Source organism: Spodoptera frugiperda, chromosome 29 (assembly GCF_023101765.2).
Source record: "Spodoptera frugiperda isolate SF20-4 chromosome 29, AGI-APGP_CSIRO_Sfru_2.0, whole genome shotgun sequence".
NCBI lineage: Eukaryota > Metazoa > Arthropoda > Insecta > Lepidoptera > Noctuidae > Spodoptera > Spodoptera frugiperda.
In genome coordinates, this window is record NC_064240.1 from 9848997 (window position 1) to 9872929 (window position 23933).

The window sequence follows — 23933 nt, forward strand, 5'->3', positions numbered from 1 at the left end:
TACTTAGGTATCTCCATGTACCTAATAATGTTCCAACGTTGGTAATAGGTCTGTTATAGGATAGGCATGTACCTATAACCGACTTCCCAAAAAGGAGGAGGTTCTCAATTCAGCCGGTATATTTTTTTATGAAAGTCGAACTAAAAGTTATCTAATTGGTAGCTAACATAGTAAAATGAACAGCAAATAATTTTATTTTACTTGTGCCTATTTTTATTTCAAATAGCGTGCCTCATGTGTTTACAATACCGCCATGTAGTGCAGCGAGTAGGTAAATGCTTTGTTTACGCTCCAATGCAAATAAATAAATACTTAAACACTAGGTTCCTATTAGTACCTATGTGGGACAGACCTAGTTTAATATAAACTACCTACCTGAGTTAGGTCCTTTGTTATTACCTACATTTATACATGGTAGGTAGGTAGAGTGTAGGTACCCAGATCAGGTGCCTCATGTGTGTGGCTATACTTACATGACAGAAGTCGCACATAGACGGTCGTGGAGCAATTCAACAGATGACATTTTAAATCATACGTCGCACATTACAAGCCCTGATTTAAATAAATGTAAAGGGTGTTTATCTATCTTTCACATCGCAATTAATAAAATGCCAAAACAAAAATCGAACCCGAGACCCCTTAATCGAAAGCGTGCTTGCGCCTGATAGATCAACGAGGCAGTTAAGTGTGAGAGAGCCATGTTTCGGCAGGAATGAACTGGCTGGACTGGAGTGATATCACGGCCTCACAGAAAAGCGACGTGAAACAACGCTTGCGCTGTGTGAGTGACGTTACTGGAGGCCCACTTTGTTCGTACAATTCGTAACCCCAAAAAGGCCGGCAACGCACTTGTAACGCCTCTGGTGTTTCGGGTGTCCATGGGCAGCGGCGATTGCTTACCATCAGGTGACCTGTCTGCTCGATTATTGCCTTATACTTACCATAAAAAAGTTAAGACTACATTGCACAGTTAACGGGCAACATTAGGAAAATTGGCAGTAAAAACAATTTAACAGGCAAATGCATCATTTCCTGTCCAGTTCACGTAGGTAAAGAGGAAATGAACTGTTAGTCTAAGTTAGGCTCAGAATTATGATATGTCATCGTTTAGGCCTAAATACTTATTGCAGGTTACCTTTTTCTGCGTCCGCAGTAGTTACCTAATTGAACCTAAACAAAATACCTACCTAAATTAAGTATTCTGTACAAGGTATGTCCTCTTATGCACCTAGGCATATGTTGTAGTTCCTATACAAGTATTGCTACCTACATAAAATACAGGTTGTCCCTGAAGTCGACGACGAAAAAGTAGGTATACCTCCCATGTGCCAGTTTTTTTACTCTTGTTGCTACAAATCTTTCATTTTTCGTCTGAATTTTTGCGTATATTAATTATCCTGATTAGTAAGGTAATCTAGTGGATATACAATGTGATAGGGGTGAGACTTCTAACCCGTTAAGGCTGAGTACTACATCTAATTTTATCGACAAAAGTCGGGGGTCGAAGGGGTCGAATCCCCTCCCCCTAAAAGTTATGGCTATTTTAATATTTTTCTTACTTTGTTTGATATCAAAGGTTGTATGCGTCGTAGAAACAAAAAAAAAACGTCAAACGGTAGCTAATAACCTTGGCTAACTTATTCATTACTTTTTTCATATGTTTAATAATGTTTTGGTGAGAAAAAAAATCATTTGTGAATTATTTTTACCGAAAAAATCACTATTTTTCAATATTTACAATTAGGGGTTCAACCCCCCATATTATTTTTTTTGACGATAAAATTAGATGTAGTACTCAGCCTTAACGGGTTAGAAGTCCCACGCCTATCACATTGTATACTTTTTAGTATATAATAATTTAAAATCTAGGATTTTTTTATTTTTTTGATGGTAAGTTGGAACCATGCCGATCACCTGGTGCCACTTGGACGTCAAGTTCAGGGACAGCCTATGCTTTTGTTACAATTTACTGCATTTACCTATGTATCTTATATGTATGTTCGCAGCTCGTATGATTCATAACAAAAGCGAGCACGAACCCGCAACTGAAAAAGTTAATAACGCATCGTTACTCCGTGATCACTTATGTTCTTGCAAACTTTCCCTTGCTCGTTTGTGTTTGGGGGGAAACAGTTTTTGTGATAGTTCTGTTGGGCGCATGGTGGTATAAAAGTTTTGAAGTGGTTGTATAGTCCAATATTTGGTTTTGTTTCAATAAAGGAACTTGTTTTTGTGCGAGTCCCACTTAATGAAGCATCGCAGAGATTTGGTTGTAGGTACAGATTAATAAAATTATATCGTTACTTAGGTCTCATTGATTGACCCTTTGATCGCACCTTTCACCGTTGGCACAGTGATTGGAGCACAATGTGTTGTAGTTTGATCCTATTTAAAAAATATCGTAAGGTATTCATATGACTTCGTAAATAAATATTACCTTGAAAAAGAAAGAATTTAAGGCATTCTAATCAATAAAAGTCAAATATTATTTACACACTTTATTGAATTAACATAATGAAAACAAACATTAATATCATATTGAAATGAAACTCATGACAGTATACTGTAACCGTGAGTACAACATTTATATTCATAACATTTAATCAATTCAATACACAAAACGATTAGATATGTAGTAATTACAGTGATATTCGAAAGATATGACACGTGAACATCGAGACATGTGAGAACGTAATGTAGATTACACCTTGCATCTGTAGTACATATAGAAGCATTAAAGAATAAACCATTTATTACGAGACTTGATAAAAATATGTGCAAGTTATCGTTTAATATTACACTATGCACATTCCCTATCTACGTGGCGACATCCGGACAAACGAACGCTACATGAATTTATCCGCACAACCAATTTATTACTACAATAAGCTCTCACTCCCAACGCTTCCACGTTCCCCTCTACACGCAATCCATCACATATCTCGTCTTGTTGTTAGCTGCCCATACCTAGTCATTGAAAACCTGCGAAATACAATCAATAGAATTGATTCCTACAGGGAAGCAGGGATTCAACATTAGAGTGCCGCATGTCGCCGACTGTGAATACAATGTCCATCAATTGTTTCTAGTTTAATCTAACTTTTAATTAGGTACCGGGTATTGCATGGCATATTATGATGTGGCATTCAGCGCCATAAATATATCAACATCCAACTGCCGCCGCAGCCTCAATAACGTTACAATATATTGACTAGAGATATTAGTCGCGTTCGAGATCACCATACACAAATATCCAACGGTCGCATCTACTTTCCAACACTATAATGTCAGTATATTTATGTCATTGACAAAACCAATAAAGTCTATGTATACGAAATAACATTTGTAGAACAATAGACCTTTAAAACGTTTACTAATACAAGTGAATACAAAAATTAAATGCTTATTGAAATAACAGCAGTGAAACAAAAACATTCGATATCTTTCATCTGTTTTTGATATTACAATTCTTAACTATACTCAGTCAATAATTACTATTAACTTTAATACTAAACAGGTGTCGAAACTGTCAAATTAATATCCTACGCACATACACAATGGGAGAAATAAGATAGCAGATCTAATTTGATAATTATATAAACATACACTGAGCAGTATGTTCGTATACTCGTACAATAATTTGAATGAAATCGAAATTATTCATTCCGCCATACTTATTAATGTCTACAGACATTAAATGTTAAAATTGTGAAGATTAAAATGAATAGGTAATATAGGTAAATATTTTCTAAGGATATTTAGAATACATACAATTTGACTATAAGTTGTGTAAACAGATGATCCTCATGGTACCCTGTTCACTACTAAAGTGTAGTATGTATGTGAACAATGTATATTTTGCCTAACTCGAGTACTGATACAGATCATAGCGATCATAGCATATTACCGAACAATATATATTGTATTACAATTACACAACCATTTTACCCGATTGTGATCAATCTGTACATACATAGATAAGGGATACATAGCAAAATATTGAGTTTATGTAAGTACAATGAATGTAATAATAGAAATATAATAATGTCATCAATAAAATCGCCAACGAAGTGGTTCCATCGTAAGCATTTAGTAAAATATTTAAATATAGTAATGTATTAATGTCAAATTTTTAATTATTATTAAACCGTATTAAATTCAAGGGATTCTCGAAAACGGTGCAATAAGAACTTCAAATACATGTGCTAACACGAAAATTGTAAAGAAATTCACTATTACATTTATAAATATTTGCTAAGATTGAATGTAATTACACTATACAGCGCTGTCTGACCCTGTCGATAAAGGCTATATAATTCATAACACGTTCCGAAAGTAGTCCACAATCGTACAACTTACAGTTTAAAATAATTTGAAGAAAATCTAAGAACAAAAGGCACTAACTTTTAGTTTAGTGACTTAAATATATTACGAACATTTGAAACATACAAGTAACGAGGATATAACTGATATTTGATTACACAGTAAATAATAATTAAATCTCATATACATGAGGGACCATGGACCGACTGTGTCGTTATGAGACCTCGACATAGCTTCAGCTATGTGTGTGTGTATAATTGTTTAGCCTTGCTTATACTTCTGATGGCACAGCGATACTCTCAACATTACCTAATAAAACATTCCTGTATATAACACTCAATCCAATAAAATCATCGACATATAACCGTATATAACTTATTCAATATGTTATAGGGCACGATACGCACTATGCAGAAAGTCAGAGAAACAAAAGAACAAGTAAATAAGTAGTAAGTGAGTAGAATAAGTAATATAACGTTACGTATCTTGCCTATGACATATTTGGTGCGACTAAAATAAGTAATAATGATGCTCCTTGCATTAAATATAATATATACTTACGTAGTACATAAAGCACACTAAATTATAATATTGCTTATCGAACAACAGAAAACAAAGTAAACTTCATTTCGCCTAGCTTACATCAACATTGACAAAATTGAGCAAATCAAAATAACAATAACAATACGAATCATAATAGTAGCTATAATTATATAATGAGTATAATAAAGATTATATCGATTGCTGTGATTACTATAAATTACAACTGAACGTAATAATACGAGGATATAATTAAAAATTATCACTAGTTATTATTTTATTCGCTAATAATTTAAAATTGCATTGACCTAAATTTTTATTTAATTATCATTGATTGACAACACCGACGAATTGATACTTCCTTTTACTTGAAAGTATTTGCGTTACAATAACCTTTCAGTTTATATAAAATGTGTGTCGAGGCGGGCGCGCGCCTCGATGTTCCGTCTCCAACTAGAAGCGTGCTCTACAAACTACTACCTGCACCACTATCCGATAACGCGACATACATCCTGACGTAGCTCTTGCACAAAAGTGCAACCCCGAACGTTAATCACAGCTATGAAATCTCTTCTCTTTAGTAAATTACTTTTTTTTTCAAAATTATCATTTCACAAATTTATATCTATAGAATAATTCTATTTAAACCTGTGTGACACTTACTTTACGAAGCTCTATACATTGTCTTAATTGCAATTTAATAGACTATAAATAATTGATTTTATCAAAAATTTTATTGCTACGTTAATTTACTTGAAGCACACAAAAATAGTTAAAAACTTTGAGAGAGGTGCGAACAAAAATAAACTTTCAATTATCTTCACATAACGCAAATACCAATAGAAAACAAAATTTTGACTAGCATTATACAATTTCTTAAATTTTTCTACTTTCAGAACAATTTGACTAGCATATCGATATCGACCGACGATTTTAACGAAATACGAACTAATTTTCAATACTATCGACGTCACATTAAAATACACATAATTATATAAATAAATTTTAGACACAACTTTGGCACAATCATTAATTACTGAAATACTGCGGGGGAAGACTTGGGAAATATGTTTTCGGGATATGTTTCGAGAATATTTAATCTAACCGAGAAATCTTACAACTAGGGTGCAAAATTAATAAGTAGTGGATAATACAGTAATCGCTTACGTAATCCTATAACTTGATACTTTTACTGTTATATATAGCATGTCAAGAAATACATGTGTAGTGCACACGATATGCCTTAGTTACAAGTTGCGGTTTATGTTTGGCACTCGATCCGCCGTGACCGGCACGTTGGCACAACTTCCACAGATAATGACATGTCACTGAAAAGCTTCTCAATACAGTGGTCCTATAGTTATCTTACTCTACGTTAAACTAAGTGTATTTTTTTTTTACTTTTTTTGGAAATATTTGATTACCACAGGACTATATTTGATCTAAGACTAAATACAATGAGCAGTCTGGAGAGGGTGATAAAATAATTCAAATCAACCGTTCTACATTACATCACTAGACATTAACTACTCTCAGAATAATTTAGCATAAATCCACAACATTATTAATGTTAAACAAACTTTAACAATCTTTGGCTTTGATCCCTAGACCAATATTAATTATTCGACTTCAATTTCCCAGTAGCCGATGTATCCTACACATTGTGTATACGTTAGAGATCTTAACAGTTCAAATGTTAAATAAATTAGAAGACTATCACATTTAGCAACACTATTTTTATACCTAACGTCTTTTTTGTGATATTAGACGATTTTAAATGATATACTGAAATGTTATCTTCTCCTCTGTCTTCGTTTTAAAGTAAGTTACTTAAAGGATTTGATCCCATCGGTTTCGTATCGCCGCGCCGCGCCCGAGCGCCGCTACTGTAACTGTAACCCCTAATTCTCAGGTAATTACGATTATTTTATTTACAAATATTGTCTTTAAACCCTCTCACTCTGTTCGCTAATCTAACACTACGCTACGCCAGCGGGTCCGAGGTCGATTGTAACGCATCTACACCTACCTAATGTACGCCGACACTCGATTTACCTTAGTTTGAACATTATTACTTGTGGTCGGTACTGATCATAATGGAAAATAAATCCAATAGACAATTGATATACTCAACCGCTTAAATCCATAGTAAATTCGATCAGCTTAGCTAACTCCAGTTGCATACTTTGTTATAAATTCATAAGCCGTGACCAGTGAACGAGACAAATCATTATAAATATTCAACTATTTAAAATAAGTGTTTTGTGAAGTTATATTACAAGCTCACTGTTCACGGATTAGCAAAAATTTTAAAATGTCAGTCGTAAGTTTACTTTTATAATAATTCATATTCAAACCCCTTCCCCAGATCTCACTGATATATAAATCACTGACATGTTCTGCTCCAATCAATCAAATACAGTGGAGAATAAATATAAGAATATCTAAAATACTTATAAACTCGTAACAAATGTAAACATACATTCAGCGTGGATCTAATGTCTTGCCAATAGCGTCACCTCGTATTAGAGAGATTGTTTTGGTCACGTTCATTTGAAGAAATATATCGGAGCCAGAGTCCCGTATTGCGGCTGCATCAGAATGGTGCGTTCCGTGTGGTACATCTTGTACGCAACGCCGGGATTCTGGCCGCGGAGCCCCATTCAATGGATCGGTGCCTTCACGATGTGGTTCGGGGCGATGTAGTGGTAGCCCGGCAGGGGCAGCCCGGCCGTCTCCATCGTGATCCTGGAACACACCACGCGCACATTAATCATTAGCCCACGCACAAACTACGTCACATCGGTCAAACAATCGTCAACAGTGTCAAATCCATTCATTGGGACATACACGAGCAACTGTCGTGTTGAGTCAAAATATAACAATCAAAGAACAGCTTGGATGGAAATGGAGTTCATAGGATGAAGCAGTAACAGGTTGAGACGTAAAGCCCGTTCATAGAAACAAGTAAGAATAAAACGGAAACGCTAGGATTTAAATTAAATGTAAGGAAATCTCTTACCAGGACATTGGATGATCCAGCAGTAGGATAGTACACGATGGAGCAAAGTTCTGCATGTCGGGTATTCACGGGAATGGTTGGTGCCGTGGGTGGGCAGGATTGTGGCGTGGGTTCTTCAAGGAAGCTTTGTGTTCGGAACCTTAACTATACAAGTTACCTGCACTTAATACTAGACCGACGACTCTGTCAGACAAAACTGTTATCAATAAAAAACACACGCGTACTATTATTATTTTTATTAAGTATGTACTTTAAAACAATACACTTTTGCTTAACGATTCTAGCGAGTAATATAAACCTGAAACGAATAAGAAAACGTTTACTACCTTAAAATTAACATGATTTTAATTACAAATAAAAAGTTATATTGACAGCTAAATAATCTGCATTCCCTACGGAACTACATTTAGAAACATACGAATTGGACCTCAATTTTAAATTCGCACTAATTAATAAAATAATGTAGTGACATTACAACGCCATTACCTAACTAATCTGCTATAGCCTCGCTATATCTAACGTAACGGCGTTGTCTGCCTTATACTTAATAAGGTCACCTAAATATAAAACAGTCCAAACTACTTATAATAATCTTGAGAATCATAAGTAGCTATAAATGTATAATAAATAATAAAAATATCCAACATTCCCATTCCTATTGGAATATATTTGGCGCAAGTAGAAATGACTCATACAACTACAAATAAATCACTTTTTCGATATTTTAACAAAATTAAAGTCGTACACAGACCACCCGACAGCATCATAAAACTATAAATTTTAACAATATCATGCATAAAACCCATTCCCTGTATACACCAATCACCTTATTGCTTTGCTTCTTGACAGCTAACGTGATTGGCTGATCATTACATTAACACCCAATCAAATCAGTCGCCAGCATTGTCAACCAATCATATTGCGCAGCATGTTTGTTACAAAATTTATAGTTTTACAAAACTGAATTTAAAGTGCTCATTGATTTCTAAAATGCGTCGAAAATTAAGTAACAGTAACTTAGCAACGGATAAATAAAGTTGTAAACTGAGATAGTCAAACTAAGAGTGATTTTTTTTATTATTATTATAAGTTTTGTCAAAAATTCTAATTTGATCTTCCATTTAAAATGTGTATACAGAGGTATTGTCATCAAACAATACTTCGCGATAATGTTCAATGAATGTGTACAGATGAGGCGAAATACAATTTTATACCTATAGTCCAACTTTTCATTCGATTCAGTAAACAGACATTATTATTAATCTGAAAAGTAAATATACTTTACTTAGCAGGTATTGGATTTGGTTAATCGAAATGTGAATTAAGATTGAAAAAGAAGAGGCAAAGGATAGGCTAATTGCATGCCTCATAATATTAAAAAAGAATGACAAAAAAAAAAACCAATTATTTACGACACACGGTGACAAACAAGGCTTTGACATAACTATTCGATTTATTAGAATATCGATTCGAATCGATTTGATTCCATAATCGATTAATAAAAATACTGAATCGAATAAAAAGCGGGAGTATAAGTAGCATTCGTTTCTAGAATCGTCTAAAGCTAGAAGTATCGTTTGATGTACTCTCCTGATTGCGACACCCTGTATTTTGATTCCAAATAGACATTTCATTACATCTGAACGCAAAGCACTCTGTATATTCTACAGCCATTAGCTTCTACGTACTTCTACTATTGTCAAGATCCCTAGTTGTCGTATTCGTAATTATTTCACTTTCCGTCTTAATTCCATCGTGTATCGTTACATTATGCACTTAGTATTACCATCGTGATTTTATTTCATTGTTATGATGATATCTTACTTCCCGGATACTTAAATCTTAATTTTATAGTTATCAAAAACGACTTTTAATATATTAGATAATGTTTTTTACTTCGTCGAGGTATTCCTTCGTCATATAAAAGCTTTCTCTAACGCAGTCATGCTTTTAAAATACATCGAATGTTTTGATTTAATTTTAAATAGAAAATCAATAATTGTAACAAGTATTTTGTATTATTTATATTGAAAGCGGTTTAAATACTTTGTTAAAGAAAGAGTTATAATATGATTAATTATTTAAGTAACAAAAGTGTTTAAATCTTTCAATACAACGAATAAAGTAAAAAAGATGAAAACAGATTTCTCAAAATAATATACTGTTTTTATTTACTCTTAGAAATAATATTTAACGATAATGATGATGGGTGACTGTCATAGAGGGCGTGGCGTTACCACGATAGAGAAGTGACCGAGCGACACGCGAGCTCCACCGAGTCACGATACGGCCTCGCAGCCGGCGCGGGCCCCTACAGTGACGACACTAAGCTTTACTCGGCTCGTACATATCGTAAAATCTAACGATGACAATTGTAGTTACATGATTTGAGAGTAACACGAATAAGACGAAACGACGGCGATCAGTTGGCGGCATCCCGGTACGCCGTGCACCGCTAGTAGGGGTTGTACTTGTTGCGGTCCTTGGAGGACTTGGCGGGCGCGTCGTCGTCCTGGCGGCGCGAGTACTTGTGCGCGTGCGAGCGGTGCACGCCCGTGGTCTGCACGGGCCCCGCGGCGGGCGCCAGCAGCTCGGACAGCCCGCCCAGCGCCGACAGCGAGCTCAGCGCGCCGAGCGCGCCCGACTTGCTGAGCAGCTGCGCCAGCGGGATGGCGGACGCCAGCGGACTGGGCGACGTGGACGTGCCGGACCCGCCCGAGCTACCCTCCAGGTTCGCCTTCTGTAGCTCCACACTGCCGGAGCGGGACAGGAATGTTGTACAGGGTCAGGCGACCTCTGGGCCTATTCGACGCTACGCGGCACCGGACTATACGACGCTGGCCCGAGTTTTAGTGAACGACAACTTTGTTTTATTTTATTATTTTAATGTAACGTTGCTTTAATTGCAACTTTAGTAATAGCATTGTGCTACTTGCAACTTGTTCCGAAATATATCCATTTCTAAGACGGTGACGTCTAAAAACAGCCGCAATAAAGTGTATTTTCATTTATATTATTTAGATGCTTTAATTAGCATCCATAAGTGTTTGCTAAACTGACGTACAGTGAATCGATTAAAAAAATATGACTGTTAGTAAAGATGAGATGAATAAGGAAACAATGAAGTGCAATTATTATAAACGACAGAAAAGCTTTTCAAATCTTTCATGGGTCTTGTGTTAGAAAACAAGTACTCAATTAATTTATTGCATTCACAACAAAACAAAAATTAAAAATCCCATTCACTACTCGGGTCAGACGCGTTTTTCTTTATAAAACTTTTTTTTTAAAACGAATACGATATCGAAACGGCCCATAAGGTAAGATAAATCAGAAGGAATATTGAGGATAATAAAAAAAAATCGACCTTAAGGGTGGACTAGGCAAGTTTATGGGGCATGAACGGGCAAAATAATACTCCTAGGAGTTTGGATGGATATTCTGTTGGTAGGGAAGATAAAATGGTTAATATTAGTGGCATGTTCTTACCTCATGTTGATGAGATACTGGGCCAGTGCTACGGAGTCAGGGTTGCCAGAGATAGTGATGGTTCGGTCAGTGCTGCCACCCTCTCGCTCTTCGCAATTAGATATCCGGATCATAGCTCCGGATATTTGTCGGATCTCTGCGATCTTGGTGCCGCCCTGGAGGTGATTTATAAAATACAATAAGAAATGGTACATTTAAGGGTTTGTGTCTATTTATTTTCTAAACTACTTAAGTATTTTTTTTTTTACTTTGTAAGAAGTAAATACACTGAGGAAATGAAAACAGAAAAATATGCCATAAAACTGAACGGTACATCAACACCCGCTAGTTTTATTCTCTTCTGCAAATGTAGAACTTATGTGAAAGACATTATCTTTCAACCAAAGATACTACCACATCAAACCGTACCTTTATCTACATATTTTATACAATACTGTAGCAGTTAAATCATAGCACAGGAAGAATAGACCTATAAACCTACCTTTCCGATGATACATCCTATCAATTCATTGGGTACTGTCATCTCATGTGATTGCTGATTGGTGGCGGGTTGGTTGCGCGACTGGTTCGACGTGCGCAGCTGTGACCCAGCTAGTGCCGCTAACGCTGGAAGAAAGGACAATACATATTATTAAATACTCGTAATAAATACTATTTTACATCTATACATTCACTCGTGTAGGAAGGCAAGTCATTTGGTATGCAGGGTAGGAAAACAGGGTTGATTTAGTACAGAGGTTGTGACCACTGATTGACTACTGAATCGCATGCTTTGTCACCATTGGTCGACTCAGTAGCCAATAACTAGTGAATAAAGAACTGCTATGTTAAACCCACACTATTTAATCCAACAATACTTGCTGCCTCTGTACAGAGGCCTTAGTACAAGTTTGTTTTACGTTTAACGAGATCGAAACCTTACCGCGTTCAGCGCTCTGATTGGCCGTCACCAATGAACCAACCAATCAGAGCGCTGAACGCAGTCTCATTTCGTTTTCGTTTAACGTAAAACAAACTCGTACTGAGTACTGAATCGACCTTTATTTTCTCGTCTGCATACTAAATTGTTCTACGTGGTTACTGTGCATAGGATAAGGTGAACACGCCCAATATTTGGACGTTGCTAAACTACAATGAATGTGACTTCAAGGAGCGTACTTTGAAATATTAATGCATTGGTTATGTTTAAGCCAAAGTTCAATACTAGTGATGGGACTAGACTAGGATCTATAGTTTTTAGATTACTTGATCTGTCTAAACCATTACTAAGCAACACTAAAGCGCCTCATTAAAGTGTAATTTACAAAATAAAAAATTAATTGCAAGATTGAAATAATATCGTGGATAATTGCTAAATTGCTAATGATATTGATTAATTGTAGATATACATAAATGTCAAGCAAATGAAACGCTTTACCGTTGCTAAATGATTATAAGGTCCTATTTTCTTTATTATGATTACAAAGGATGTTAATGAAATGACATAACATGGTTATTAAGCGTGTCAGCGTGCACTCTAAAAACATGTTAAAAGAGGGGTCCAATAAATAAATACCACCTATAGTAGTACTTTTAAATGATTATCGGTCATTTTATCATTCAGTACTTTTGGTAACTACATAGTAATAATAAGACAGTGGAAACTAGGACCTTATACAACAAATAAATGTATAAAAAGCATGCAAAATAAATAATGTTAGTATGGATTTAAAAATAGTAATACATACTTAGGCTTTGTTTACCTGCTGGATTAAGTCCGGCGGCATTTGCTGGCCCTAGGCCGCCGAGACCTAGGGCGGCGAGGCCGGCCAGTGGGGACTTAGCCAGACCTCCCATCTAGAAAAAAGAAGGTGGGTTAGTAATGAGTCTTTTTATCTATATATTTTTTTATACGCACAGGTTAGTACGTGATTGTGTATAAGAAATTGGAACGTTTTCTATGTTTTTTGGAACGCTGCGACATATTGCCAAACGAGAGATTTTTTAAAATAAACAACAAAAAATTAATAAGTTAGAAAAGATCCTTTTAAACAACAATTTGACTGGGAATGCGTATAAGTCGTTATTTCTGATACACAACCATCATATTAAACCTAACCTGTGCATATACAAGATTAATAAATACCCAATCCAAACATTTCAATCTACAATTTCACATTGCGTTCCGAACAAATATTTTAGTAAGTATATACTAAAATATATGTGAATAAACATACAATTTGGAAAAGCATCATCTTTATGTATACATACTACAAAATGAGTATATTTTACAAGACAATACGAGTTTCATACAAGGAAGAAGAAATCGTACTACGCAGTGTGATACTTCATTTTTTAAAGAGTATTTCTATACATCTTCCATAACAATTTACTAAATATATATTATATTTATATAACAATAAGCTCCAGCTGCTTGTTTTCGTCTTCTCTGACATAGCCGGGATGGGATCGCTGGATAGGGTTACCTGGGTAGAAACTAGAATTTACAAAGTAAATACCAAAGTCTAGGAAAATTCGCAATGCTCCCCCAATCTAGACAGAACGTATGATTAATTCAGTGTTGAAAACAAAACTACAAAACCAAACACTTGAACTAAACATACTGACTGTCCAGCCAATCGATGCAGATTGGAAAGGCAAGGATTTGCGAATCTTCATAGTGATCTCAGAAAAAATTAAATCCACATCGTGAGTAGAATGGTGCTGCCCATAAAATGCACCTTGAAATTAAACAAAAAGGCAAACTTGATTGTACTCTAATATAAACTTGTATAACGTTAAGCCATGCGCGACCATGGTTAATCACCATTATTATTTAATCGTGTGGAAAATAAAAGAAAAACGATGGAAAGGCAAGGCAGAGGCAAAATAAGGAGAGGTGCAAGTACAGGAACGTTTTGTAACAATTTCAACATCGCTGATAGGTGCGCGAGCCGTATGAAGTACATTACGCTCGTATCTCGGCAATGCCAGAAAACAAACAGATAAAGCTTTGAATGTGAATGTTTTATCACTACACGACTATAAATAAATACATTCGGTTCAAAAGTGCTAAGATTACATTCTAAACTACGGATCGATACAATATGGAAAACATTGGAATGATACAATGGGGGTCACGTGCAACAAGAAAGAAATACCTAAGAGTTTCAAGCATAAAGTGCAAGAGAGCAGCGTAAATAATGCGGAGGTCATTCCTAGAGTTCACATCACCGGGGCACTACGACTATAGTACAGGGTTAATTCATGGCCGCTACAGGGATTCGACACCACACATCCAATTCGAAGGGATTCTGGGGCAGCACCAATCACATAACGTCACTCAGTCCACACAGCCTCATAGAGAACTATTGCTTGTTTCAATTCAAGGTTTCACTAGAAGATCTTCATTTGTACTAACAGGAAAGTAGAACATTCTGGTATAGTCTACGGGGTTAGGTTTAGCATAATAGTGTTTTATCGAATTGGTTCAGCATTCATTAAGTACGTGAAGATCTTACAAGTTGTTGTCGCTCCCGCCGAGACAGCGCACCGTATCTATATGGCTATCCTACATGCATGAACGTACATGGAGAATAAGTGTACTAATTAATTGCTAGTTTTTCGGTTCAATATAGAATAAAAACGCGTCGGATTGTCTTTTTGAAGTTATGTATAGTGTAACTAGCTTGGAGGAGTCGGTGCCCTGTCTCGGCGGGTCCCTAGAGGCCGGGGCGCACTCACGAGGTGGTGGTCGTGCAGCGGCGGCGGCAGCAGATGGTGCGGCGGCAGCGCGCCCACGAGCGGGGGCCGAGCCTCCAGCACGGGGAACACTGGCGCGCACACCGCCTGCGCACACCACCACTAGCACACACGGACATAGCACGCAGCTTCGCAGCCGGTATGCCCATACGGGCTACTTATTCGATAACTCATATTAACTTATGCTATTACCCTTAATTTCTTAATTTTTTAAATTGTTTTTTTTTTCTATACTTATTGCTTGAACGGTCTAAAAATAATGTTGAGCCTACCTTTAATTTAAGAGCATACACTAACTGTTGTTTCCCATATTTTTAAGATTGTCTGTATGTATCTTAGTTGGTAAGCCTTAATAAATAAATAAATAAACTCAGGTAGGTTTACCTACAAGGTCTATTCCGATATAACGATTCGATGACGTGACAATAGTCGCGGATAAACTACTCTCAGTTTTATATAAATGTGGCATACGACGCCAGCCTACTCCAATCCAAAGACGCTATGTTATTCTGATAAAAATATTTTCCCACAGACAAACAATCCAATTTTGTCTTGTTCTAAACCAAGCAACCAATACAAATTTGGTGATTGAAATATGTAGAAATTAATGATGAAAATGAAAGTTACAACGAATATGAGTCCCAACTAAGTTCGAGTTTGAATTGAATCTAATCTGCTCACACCGACCAAAAAGTTGAGTGCATTTGGTAAAGTTGAAGACATGACGCTGAAGACATTTGTTGATCACGATTTAATGTCATTATTATTTAAAAGAAAGATAAGAACAGAAGAATTCTTTCAAACAAATCTTGCATACAAATTATTCATAATAATATTTTTGCGCATTTTTAACATCTATTTCATTACAATACCAACAAGAGTTAATCTGAAAAAGTTCTACTGTTCTAATCAGTTTTACATTTCATTTAAAACATCGACTTCTCAAAGTGTTACCAGCTAAAATTAATCAGTAGTGTTGCCAATTAATCAAGTTAATATTTCAAACAATTACAATAACATTTTAGTACACATATTACAACTTTAATTTTTGTTTAAGAAAGACCTAGGTTTCACAGACAATTTTTACCTACATTAAAATATTTTGAATTGTTAATTAGTCAGATTAAATATAAGATTGTTAGTAGGAACTTACATCTTGTGCAGGTACAGCGTAGTTGCCTTGGATTGTGTACGCCTGTCCACCGGCTAGTATAACTGGGCCGGCGACATTTGGTTTTGGTCTGTAGGGAATTGTCGCGCCTTTCGGTGGGCTCTGAAATAAAGGGGATATGTTTATACATGTGTCTAGTTTAGTTTATGGTTAGGTTTAGTTTATGCATTCACTCGCGTGTCGTAAGGCAAGTTATTTGGTATACAGAGTAGGAAAAAAGGGCTGACGGACGGAGGTTGTTACCACTTATTGGCTACTGAGTTTTATCACTATTGGTCGGCTCATTGGCCAAAAAATAGTGACAAAGATAATATGCTATGTTAAATCCACACTATTCAGTACAACAATACTTGTCGCCTCTGTACAGAGGGCTTAGTACGAGTTTGTTTTACGTTTAACGAGACCGAAACGACCGCGTTCGGTGCTCTGATTGGTTGGTTTATTCGAGCCGGCCAATCAGAACGCCCAACGCGTTATACGTAAAGCAAATTCGTACTAAGGGTACAGAACTTAATTTAAAGTGTAGAAAATAAACTCACCTCTAGCATAACACAGCAGATGTGATAAATGCATTGTGTGATAGCGTCGCACGTCCCACTGATGGTCACGGCTCGCTCTGTTGAGTTTGGTAGCATTTCACTCGCCACCTGCAATAAATATTATTTATTAGTGTTTATATTCTTGTGGTATAAATATTTGTAATGATGTTAAGGGCTAGCTAGAAGGGTCAATAACACGAAACCTGCGTGACCTTTTGCTAGGGGCAAGTTTTAAACACAATGCCGTGGTTATCAAGGGACTCAGGCTGATGACAATAGAGTTGAGAAAAAGTATAGAGAGAGAAGATTAGTCTTATATAGAAATTAGTAAAATTATTCAATAATAATAACGTTTGGATTGTTGTAATTTGTATTACTTCGGACTTTGTGTGAGTAGACTGATCTTGAATTTTGACAAAAATTATACTTAGGACACAAAAATAGAACAAGAAATTAAGATATGCGAAAATTTCCTATATACAAACAGTTCCTAATACAGAATACATATGTATATTTCGATAAAAATAGAGCAAGTCTTCAGCCGAAATGGAATTTACATCAATTTGAATACAACCTTGAATCAGTAGCAAACCTGTTTAAAGAGGTATTGTTCAAAATTGCACTTTTAAGCTACAAAATATACAGACGTTAAACGTAACTTAATCTAGGTGTTACATGTTAACACAAACTTTATAGCTCTCATGTAATAGTGTGGACTTGTAGAAGTTCCCGATCTTTTCCTGGTCAAGAACCATTTTATAATTCTTATTAAGTTACACTCTGATTTTCTCATTCACTTATAAATATATGTATAGTGAATTTAGTTTTTTAAATCAGTTGCTCTTCTCAGTTGTCTCCTTAGATATAAGTTTAATTTGAGCTATAACCGTTGTATTTATTGGACAGAGGTGTGTACTCTTGTGTACTTTATTATTCATTTCGCGAGCCATTTTTCCTTCCGCGGACTACTGTAATAGAGGATTTATAATAATACTTTGAGCGACTCTGTTATTACCTACACCAAAATCCCTTTATTCGTTAGCCCCACCTATAAACTTGAAATATTTGCCGACTTCGTGGCACTGGCTAGTTTATCGTATAGGTCATGAACATAAAGAATGAAAATATGCAAAGAACTCAGACGACAGCACTTAAAGTTATTCCAAAATCACAAACTTCAATAGATTTTCAACCTAAACACAACGCAATAAAGTTGAATTTCAAAAAGTTGACGGTTAAAGGAAGTGGGCGAACCAACGCCTGCGCATTGCCTTAACTTAAATGTTCTTGAACTTGTATTCAAAACAGTTTATCTCCTAGCCTCGATCGATTTAATAAAATACTCAAGTTTCCGGCCAATTTAAGGCTAAGGTTGCTCGAACTTGGTGCATGCAAAATCGAGTTATTTAGAATAAATAACTTTGGTGTTAGCAAATCTATTGTTTCGGCTTTAATTGCTTGAGATTTTTTACAAGTAATGCTATGTATGTGCGTAGATATTTACAATCGTTAGGTCTCATTCTAACTTAAATAAAATAGTGTGAATATATTTTTAGTGCCTTGCAAAATTACGTACTCCAAAACTGCTACACAGTTTTCGATGAACTTTTAAATAATAACATAGATAACATAGATGAATAACCGGGAGACGATAAGTACTGTATTTTTTGCAAAACCAGCATTGGTAACTGAAGAACTTGAGTTACGTACTAGCTACGGAACTCAAGTATTTTTTTTTTTTATAAATTATATTACGCCGTGTGAAAACACAGAAGTCGGTATAATGGCAAAGCCTTTTGTTTACCAACCTACTATTGTCACCTTTACTTGTATTCGAGCATCGTTTTATCATCACAATAAGAGAATGGCACCGAATGACTCATTTTAGTGAGGTTACCATCATTTTGCCTTATGCATAAGGCAAAATGATGGTCACGTTAAGTCACGTTCCGGTTGAGATCACCTTTATATGGCGTCCACCATTTCTGGTTTACGCCACGCACTTTCTCCAGTTTCATATTTCTTAGCTTTAGCTTTTTAATCGTTATAAAATACTATATAACCCTTTTTAGCTTTTGGATTAGGTTGAAGTGAAAATATAAAAAGTAATCTCCAGTTTTCGATAGCCAAGCCTATTGTACCACGGTATCACTTTAGAATCCGGCCCCAAAAATGAGTATTAACGAAAATCAGTAATGAATTAGTCTGTCAGATAGTCGCATTAGCGACCAATGCGACGTCATGTTTTTGGCCCCGAAGGGGTAGGCAGAGGTGGACATTACAGCATGTAATGCCGCTAAACAATGTACACCCATTTGCGATCACTCAAGCAACTCAATATGTAATCAGTAATTTATCCTATCATATAGTAAGTAATCCTTGATGTCTACCAACACTCGAATTGTTTGGCTAAGTTAAAGTTACTACCTCCATAATAATTATAGGTATGATTATCTCACCTGTATATTAGCACCGGTGACATCGCGGATCTCCTTGATCTTGGAGCCGCCCTTGCCGATGAGTGAGCCGCACTGCGAGGCGGGCACGATGAGCCGCAACGTGATCGGCGCGCGGGACCCGCCGCCGCCGCCCTCGTTGAACTGCGAGCACCACTGGAAACACATCATCGGAATTAGAAATGGAAAGATTCTTTATAATTAATAAATAATGTTAGCTTTTGGTAAGGGATAAGGGTTGAAGACTTTCTAAAGATGGCTTAGATATTCTGTTGATGTTTTATTTATAATGTAAGTCCTAATATGGGGGGTGAAAGTGCTACCCAAAACACTCTCAGGGTTCGAGCCTATGCTCGAAACCATAATTTACAGTTTAGTAACTGACGTAAATCCCCGTGTGATGATTCAACTACAGGTAGTCCAGTTCGAATAGATGTAATTAACAATTTCTAAGAAAGTGTACCAGTTAGGACATTAATTGCTAAACATCTTTCATTCTTAATTACAAACCCCGTCGATTGACGAATGTTTCATCACTGGCAGCCAAACCAAGTTTCGAAAATGGCAGATGGATCAAGTGTGCCAAAGGAGGTCGTTGACCCCTTAGAAAAAAATATTGGTTAGTACAAACCTCTTCGAATTTTTTGCATATGAGTGTGAACGCTTTGAATATAGCACTTGTGTTGCCAGTAACAGTGACAATCCGTTCTGGGCATGATCCATCGGATATGTTGATTTTTGCTCCAGACTGAAAACAATAATAAATTATTAAAGTTAGTAGACCAATGCAAAAACACTGATAAGCAGTGTAACACTGAACATGTTCTGAGCAAATTAAGATAGGTGTAAGTACAAAGAATTTATTCAAGATTATTACTTTATGTACTTTCTCTATAGTGACTGGAAGTTTTGAGAAATGCGATTCTAAGTTCTCTCGAATGAAATTTGAGAAACTCACCTCTTCTCTGAACCTTTTAACAATCTCTCCTTTTTTGCCAATAATACTGCCAACTTCCTGCAAACAAATAGAAACCGTGTTAAACTTAGAACAAGTGTTATATTAGATTTAATTAAAATTGTCATCCAAAACAACCAAAGGGACTGGTACATTGGCAAGTATTGTGCAACGCACGCACGCGTATGTAATTAATGTAGTCGCGCTGAGATTTATAGTACAAAAGATTTCCTGTCTGGTATCCAATAATAGTCACTGCATAGAGATTCTTTACTGCAGGCAGACGCATCGGGGTTGCGATGAGACGGTTTTAGAGGCCTGCGGTATCAGATCGGTGCTGGCAAGTGAGCAGCATGACTTCTACAGTATGTGAACAATGCTATTGCTCAACGCCGCCGCTTACACGACACAAATAGCAAACAATATCAAACAAACCCGACGGCGACGGTTCCAACATCTCTCGCGACGATTGACAATGACCAATTTCACTCCAGATTAATCTATGAATTATTTACTAAGCTTGTCGTAAATAATTGATTGTACATTAAGAATTTGGTTTCACTTTCTGTTTTTAGACGAACTGTAGCGTGATAAAGAGAGCAGGTGAAAACAGAAGTGGGTAGTTCACGCTTGCGTAAATATTGATTGGTGAACATCTTTACAACTTTTTTGAACACCGAAAAAAGTATTGTGAAACACATATATCATAAATTAAAGTCAATCATTGGAATGTTTACATAAAAACAAATCATTAGCAAAGTAAATACGGGTGCTAGTCAGCTAGTCAGTGGAACAAAAATACATCGATCTCAGACTGCGATTAAGGAAGTGGGCAGAGACAAACACAATGACAACATTAAATATCACACATTACTCCAATTAGAAAAAGGTACAAATCGAAGTTTGATGAACAGGGCGAGTGCCAATAGCTGGCCTGCTGCCAAATGTACTTTGTATTGGATTACAGCCAATTAAAAGTACCTACATGTAAAAGTTGGTAGAGGTAGAAGTTAACATCAATACATCTAACATGTCAGTGCAATCTAGCGACATCTAGGTGTGCTAAATTAGTGGACCGGTTGAGTAATGAGAGCTTAAATAAAACAGTTACGATGTGATGTGAATTATATCGTGCTAATAAACAAAGTGTTATGTCAAATACATGCAACTTTAAACCTTATTTATGAGTCATGTAGAGTTCATTTGACCTGATGCAGTAATAAGGGGTTGTTAGAAATAATAAAATGAAAGCCTAGTTGTTAAGCAAGCCTACATGGTTAAACAGGATATTGCGTTGAGCAGCCCTACAAGTGTGTGTACCCTAACAAGATTGAAATACCAAAGTCATATTAGATTACCATATGTTCAAACAAATATGTACAACTCTTTCACTTAACTCGGGTATTTATTTAAATGTAAGCATAGTTTTATATGAAATAATATTACGCTTACATTTGCCATCTATAAATTCCTTTATACCTAATAATGCTCTCAACATACACAAGTATGCACTAATAACAAAGTACTTATATAAAAACTATATTACAAATCATTTAAACACATTTTTCTTATCAAACTTTTACAATAAATCTTGTTTTATCTAACTAGGTATATTTTCATAAAACAATTCTGTGATAGAAATGTTTACAATCCATTTGAAATGGTCAACTTTCAAATATATTTTGCACCCAATACTTACAATGGATTAAAATCAATAGTTTTATTACACTAACAAGAATTCAATTTATTTGTTCTGCACTATTAAGTATTGCAATCTGTCTCTACACAATAAGAGACAGATTGCAGTACTCAGATTCATTTAATGGTTACTTAACCCAGTCCTTAGCAATTGTTTTCGGAAGAAAATTGTTACTAACAAATAGTTTAAGTAATCACAAATGTCTCTGAGTATGGCAGCAAGAGTATAAGTTTGTAAAATAATTAAAAATATTAACATTAAAAAGTATAAAGTATAAAACTATTACAAAGGCATGAAATTAAACAAGCCTGTTGCATTTGTAAAAAAAATATTATACTATTACAAAATAAAATGAAAATTACCTATTTCTTTTTAATTACCACTAACTAATTATGTTTTAATATTTTATGCAATTACTTTTACATGATAACATTATTTTCTTTACCTAATTATTTGTTTATTTTTGGTAACCTAATAATCATTGTTCATTTTTAAATGATAGTAAACATGTTAATTTTTATCATTGGCTGCCATACACCTAATATTTGTTTATACAACAATGTGAGTTGTGTGAAAACATAGGTACATTATCTATAGTAATGTGTACAAAGCGTTTGACCTGAGTCAGTTTGAAAAGGAACATTGTATCTCTGACATTGAAGTCAAAACAATGATTTATGTGAGAAGTATGTTAATTAGGAAAGCATTAAAAAGTGAACGCAGTAAACATTGATTAAAAAATACCACATGTAAACTTGCTTGGTTAAAATTATCATGTTTTTATGGAATGTAAAAGTAGTTTCAATCTACCACAAAACTATTTCAAGATAATTAAGAAACATTAACTAATAACTAAATTAGTAACACTACTGTTACCAAGTATTTAACTACTTAAAGTGGAATTTAGAAGAAGGTAAAGTGTACACTTTCACAATTTGAAAATAATTCAAAATATTACTTTTAATAAAAGAGTGCCAATCTTGTAAAATAATCAAGTGTTCATTCTCTTACCTTCCCCTGCATAATCAGTCTGATAGTGAGGGTAACTTTGGAGTCTTCCTCGTGGAGAGTAGGGGCTTTCTCCAGTTCCATGCTGGAGCAGGTGTCCGTAGTGTCTCGCGGAATTTTGGCTGCGTACAGGGCTACGTGTGGGCACAGGGGACACTCCACTCAATCTAATGGCTGGGACTCTGGGGCTCGTGGCACGCACTGCAGGCAGGGTAAGCTGGAAAACAGGCGCACATCTCAAAAGGAACGTCCATAGGTCTCGAGCGAACTAAAGGTTTAGGGTGTATGGGCACTCGGCGATTTTTAGAAGCGAAGCCGATTACCGAATATTTATTTACAGTGACAGTCGATGGCAAGCGTAACGGAATGAGGACGGCAAATGAGGATCTAGACGCTATTATGAACTAACTGGTCTTAGGTCCGACCGGATTCTGCGGCTGTAACGCGAGGCGGCCCGCTCCGGACGGAGGGACCGTTACTTGAACTCCGATACCTGTTCGCGGCTCGCGACATAACCTCAGCGTCGCGCCTCATGGCTAGCCGACCAGGTTATCGATCCCAGTAATCCCAAACAATTCCCCGACACTTGAGTTTCCACAACTTTCTTACCTCGTTTGTTTTCCACGTTGCAACAATAACTTAACAAATCTTAACACTAATATTATCACCAAGATGTGTATAAAAATCACACTTATCACAATTTTCTTTGTCACTTATAATTATAAAATTAAAATAAAACCCGACGGTGACGCGTCGGTGTGAAGCTTGTAATTGTCATAAACAATAGAGGAGAGGGAATAGCTGACTACAGCGCCTCTAGTGGCGGCGAATAACAAATTTTGACAGCTGACGTTTTTGTCGGTAAAACAGGATACATCATTAGTGCCTTCGCACGTTTCGTTTCGATAAAAGTTTGTTGATGTTTGTAAATAAAGTTTTATGTATCGACTTGGTTTGCATTTATGATAATTAAATATACTATTAAGCATA

General features: G+C 35.9%; 1 protein-coding gene across 9 annotated transcripts in view; it reads right to left on the reverse strand.

The window, feature by feature from the left end:
• Nucleotides 1-2485: 2485 nt before the first annotated feature.
• LOC118268429 (poly(rC)-binding protein 3) overlaps nucleotides 2486-23933 on the reverse strand; it is a 220817-nt gene continuing 199369 nt past the window's right edge. Inside the window, exons 1-12 of one of the 9 annotated variants that reach the window (XM_035582921.2) lie at nucleotides 23553-23738; nucleotides 22947-23160; nucleotides 20240-20296; nucleotides 19913-20029; nucleotides 19285-19437; nucleotides 16826-16933; nucleotides 16269-16388; nucleotides 15098-15202; nucleotides 13102-13210; nucleotides 11856-11980; nucleotides 11375-11529; nucleotides 2486-7611 (exon numbers count right to left, since the gene is read on the reverse strand). In XM_035582921.2, the coding sequence (XP_035438814.1) occupies nucleotides 7527-7611; nucleotides 11375-11529; nucleotides 11856-11980; nucleotides 13102-13210; nucleotides 15098-15202; nucleotides 16269-16388; nucleotides 16826-16933; nucleotides 19285-19437; nucleotides 19913-20029; nucleotides 20240-20296; nucleotides 22947-23027 (1215 nt within the window). In that variant the 5' untranslated portion in view covers nucleotides 23028-23160; nucleotides 23553-23738 and the 3' untranslated portion in view covers nucleotides 2486-7526. Of the gene's footprint in view, nucleotides 10639-11374; nucleotides 11530-11855; nucleotides 11981-13101; nucleotides 13211-15097; nucleotides 15203-16268; nucleotides 16389-16825; nucleotides 16934-19284; nucleotides 19438-19912; nucleotides 20030-20239; nucleotides 20297-22946; nucleotides 23161-23352; nucleotides 23475-23552; nucleotides 23739-23933 lie in introns of those variants that run through there. The other 8 variants (XM_035582918.2, XM_035582915.2, XM_035582917.2 and 5 more) reach the window with 8 other exon arrangements.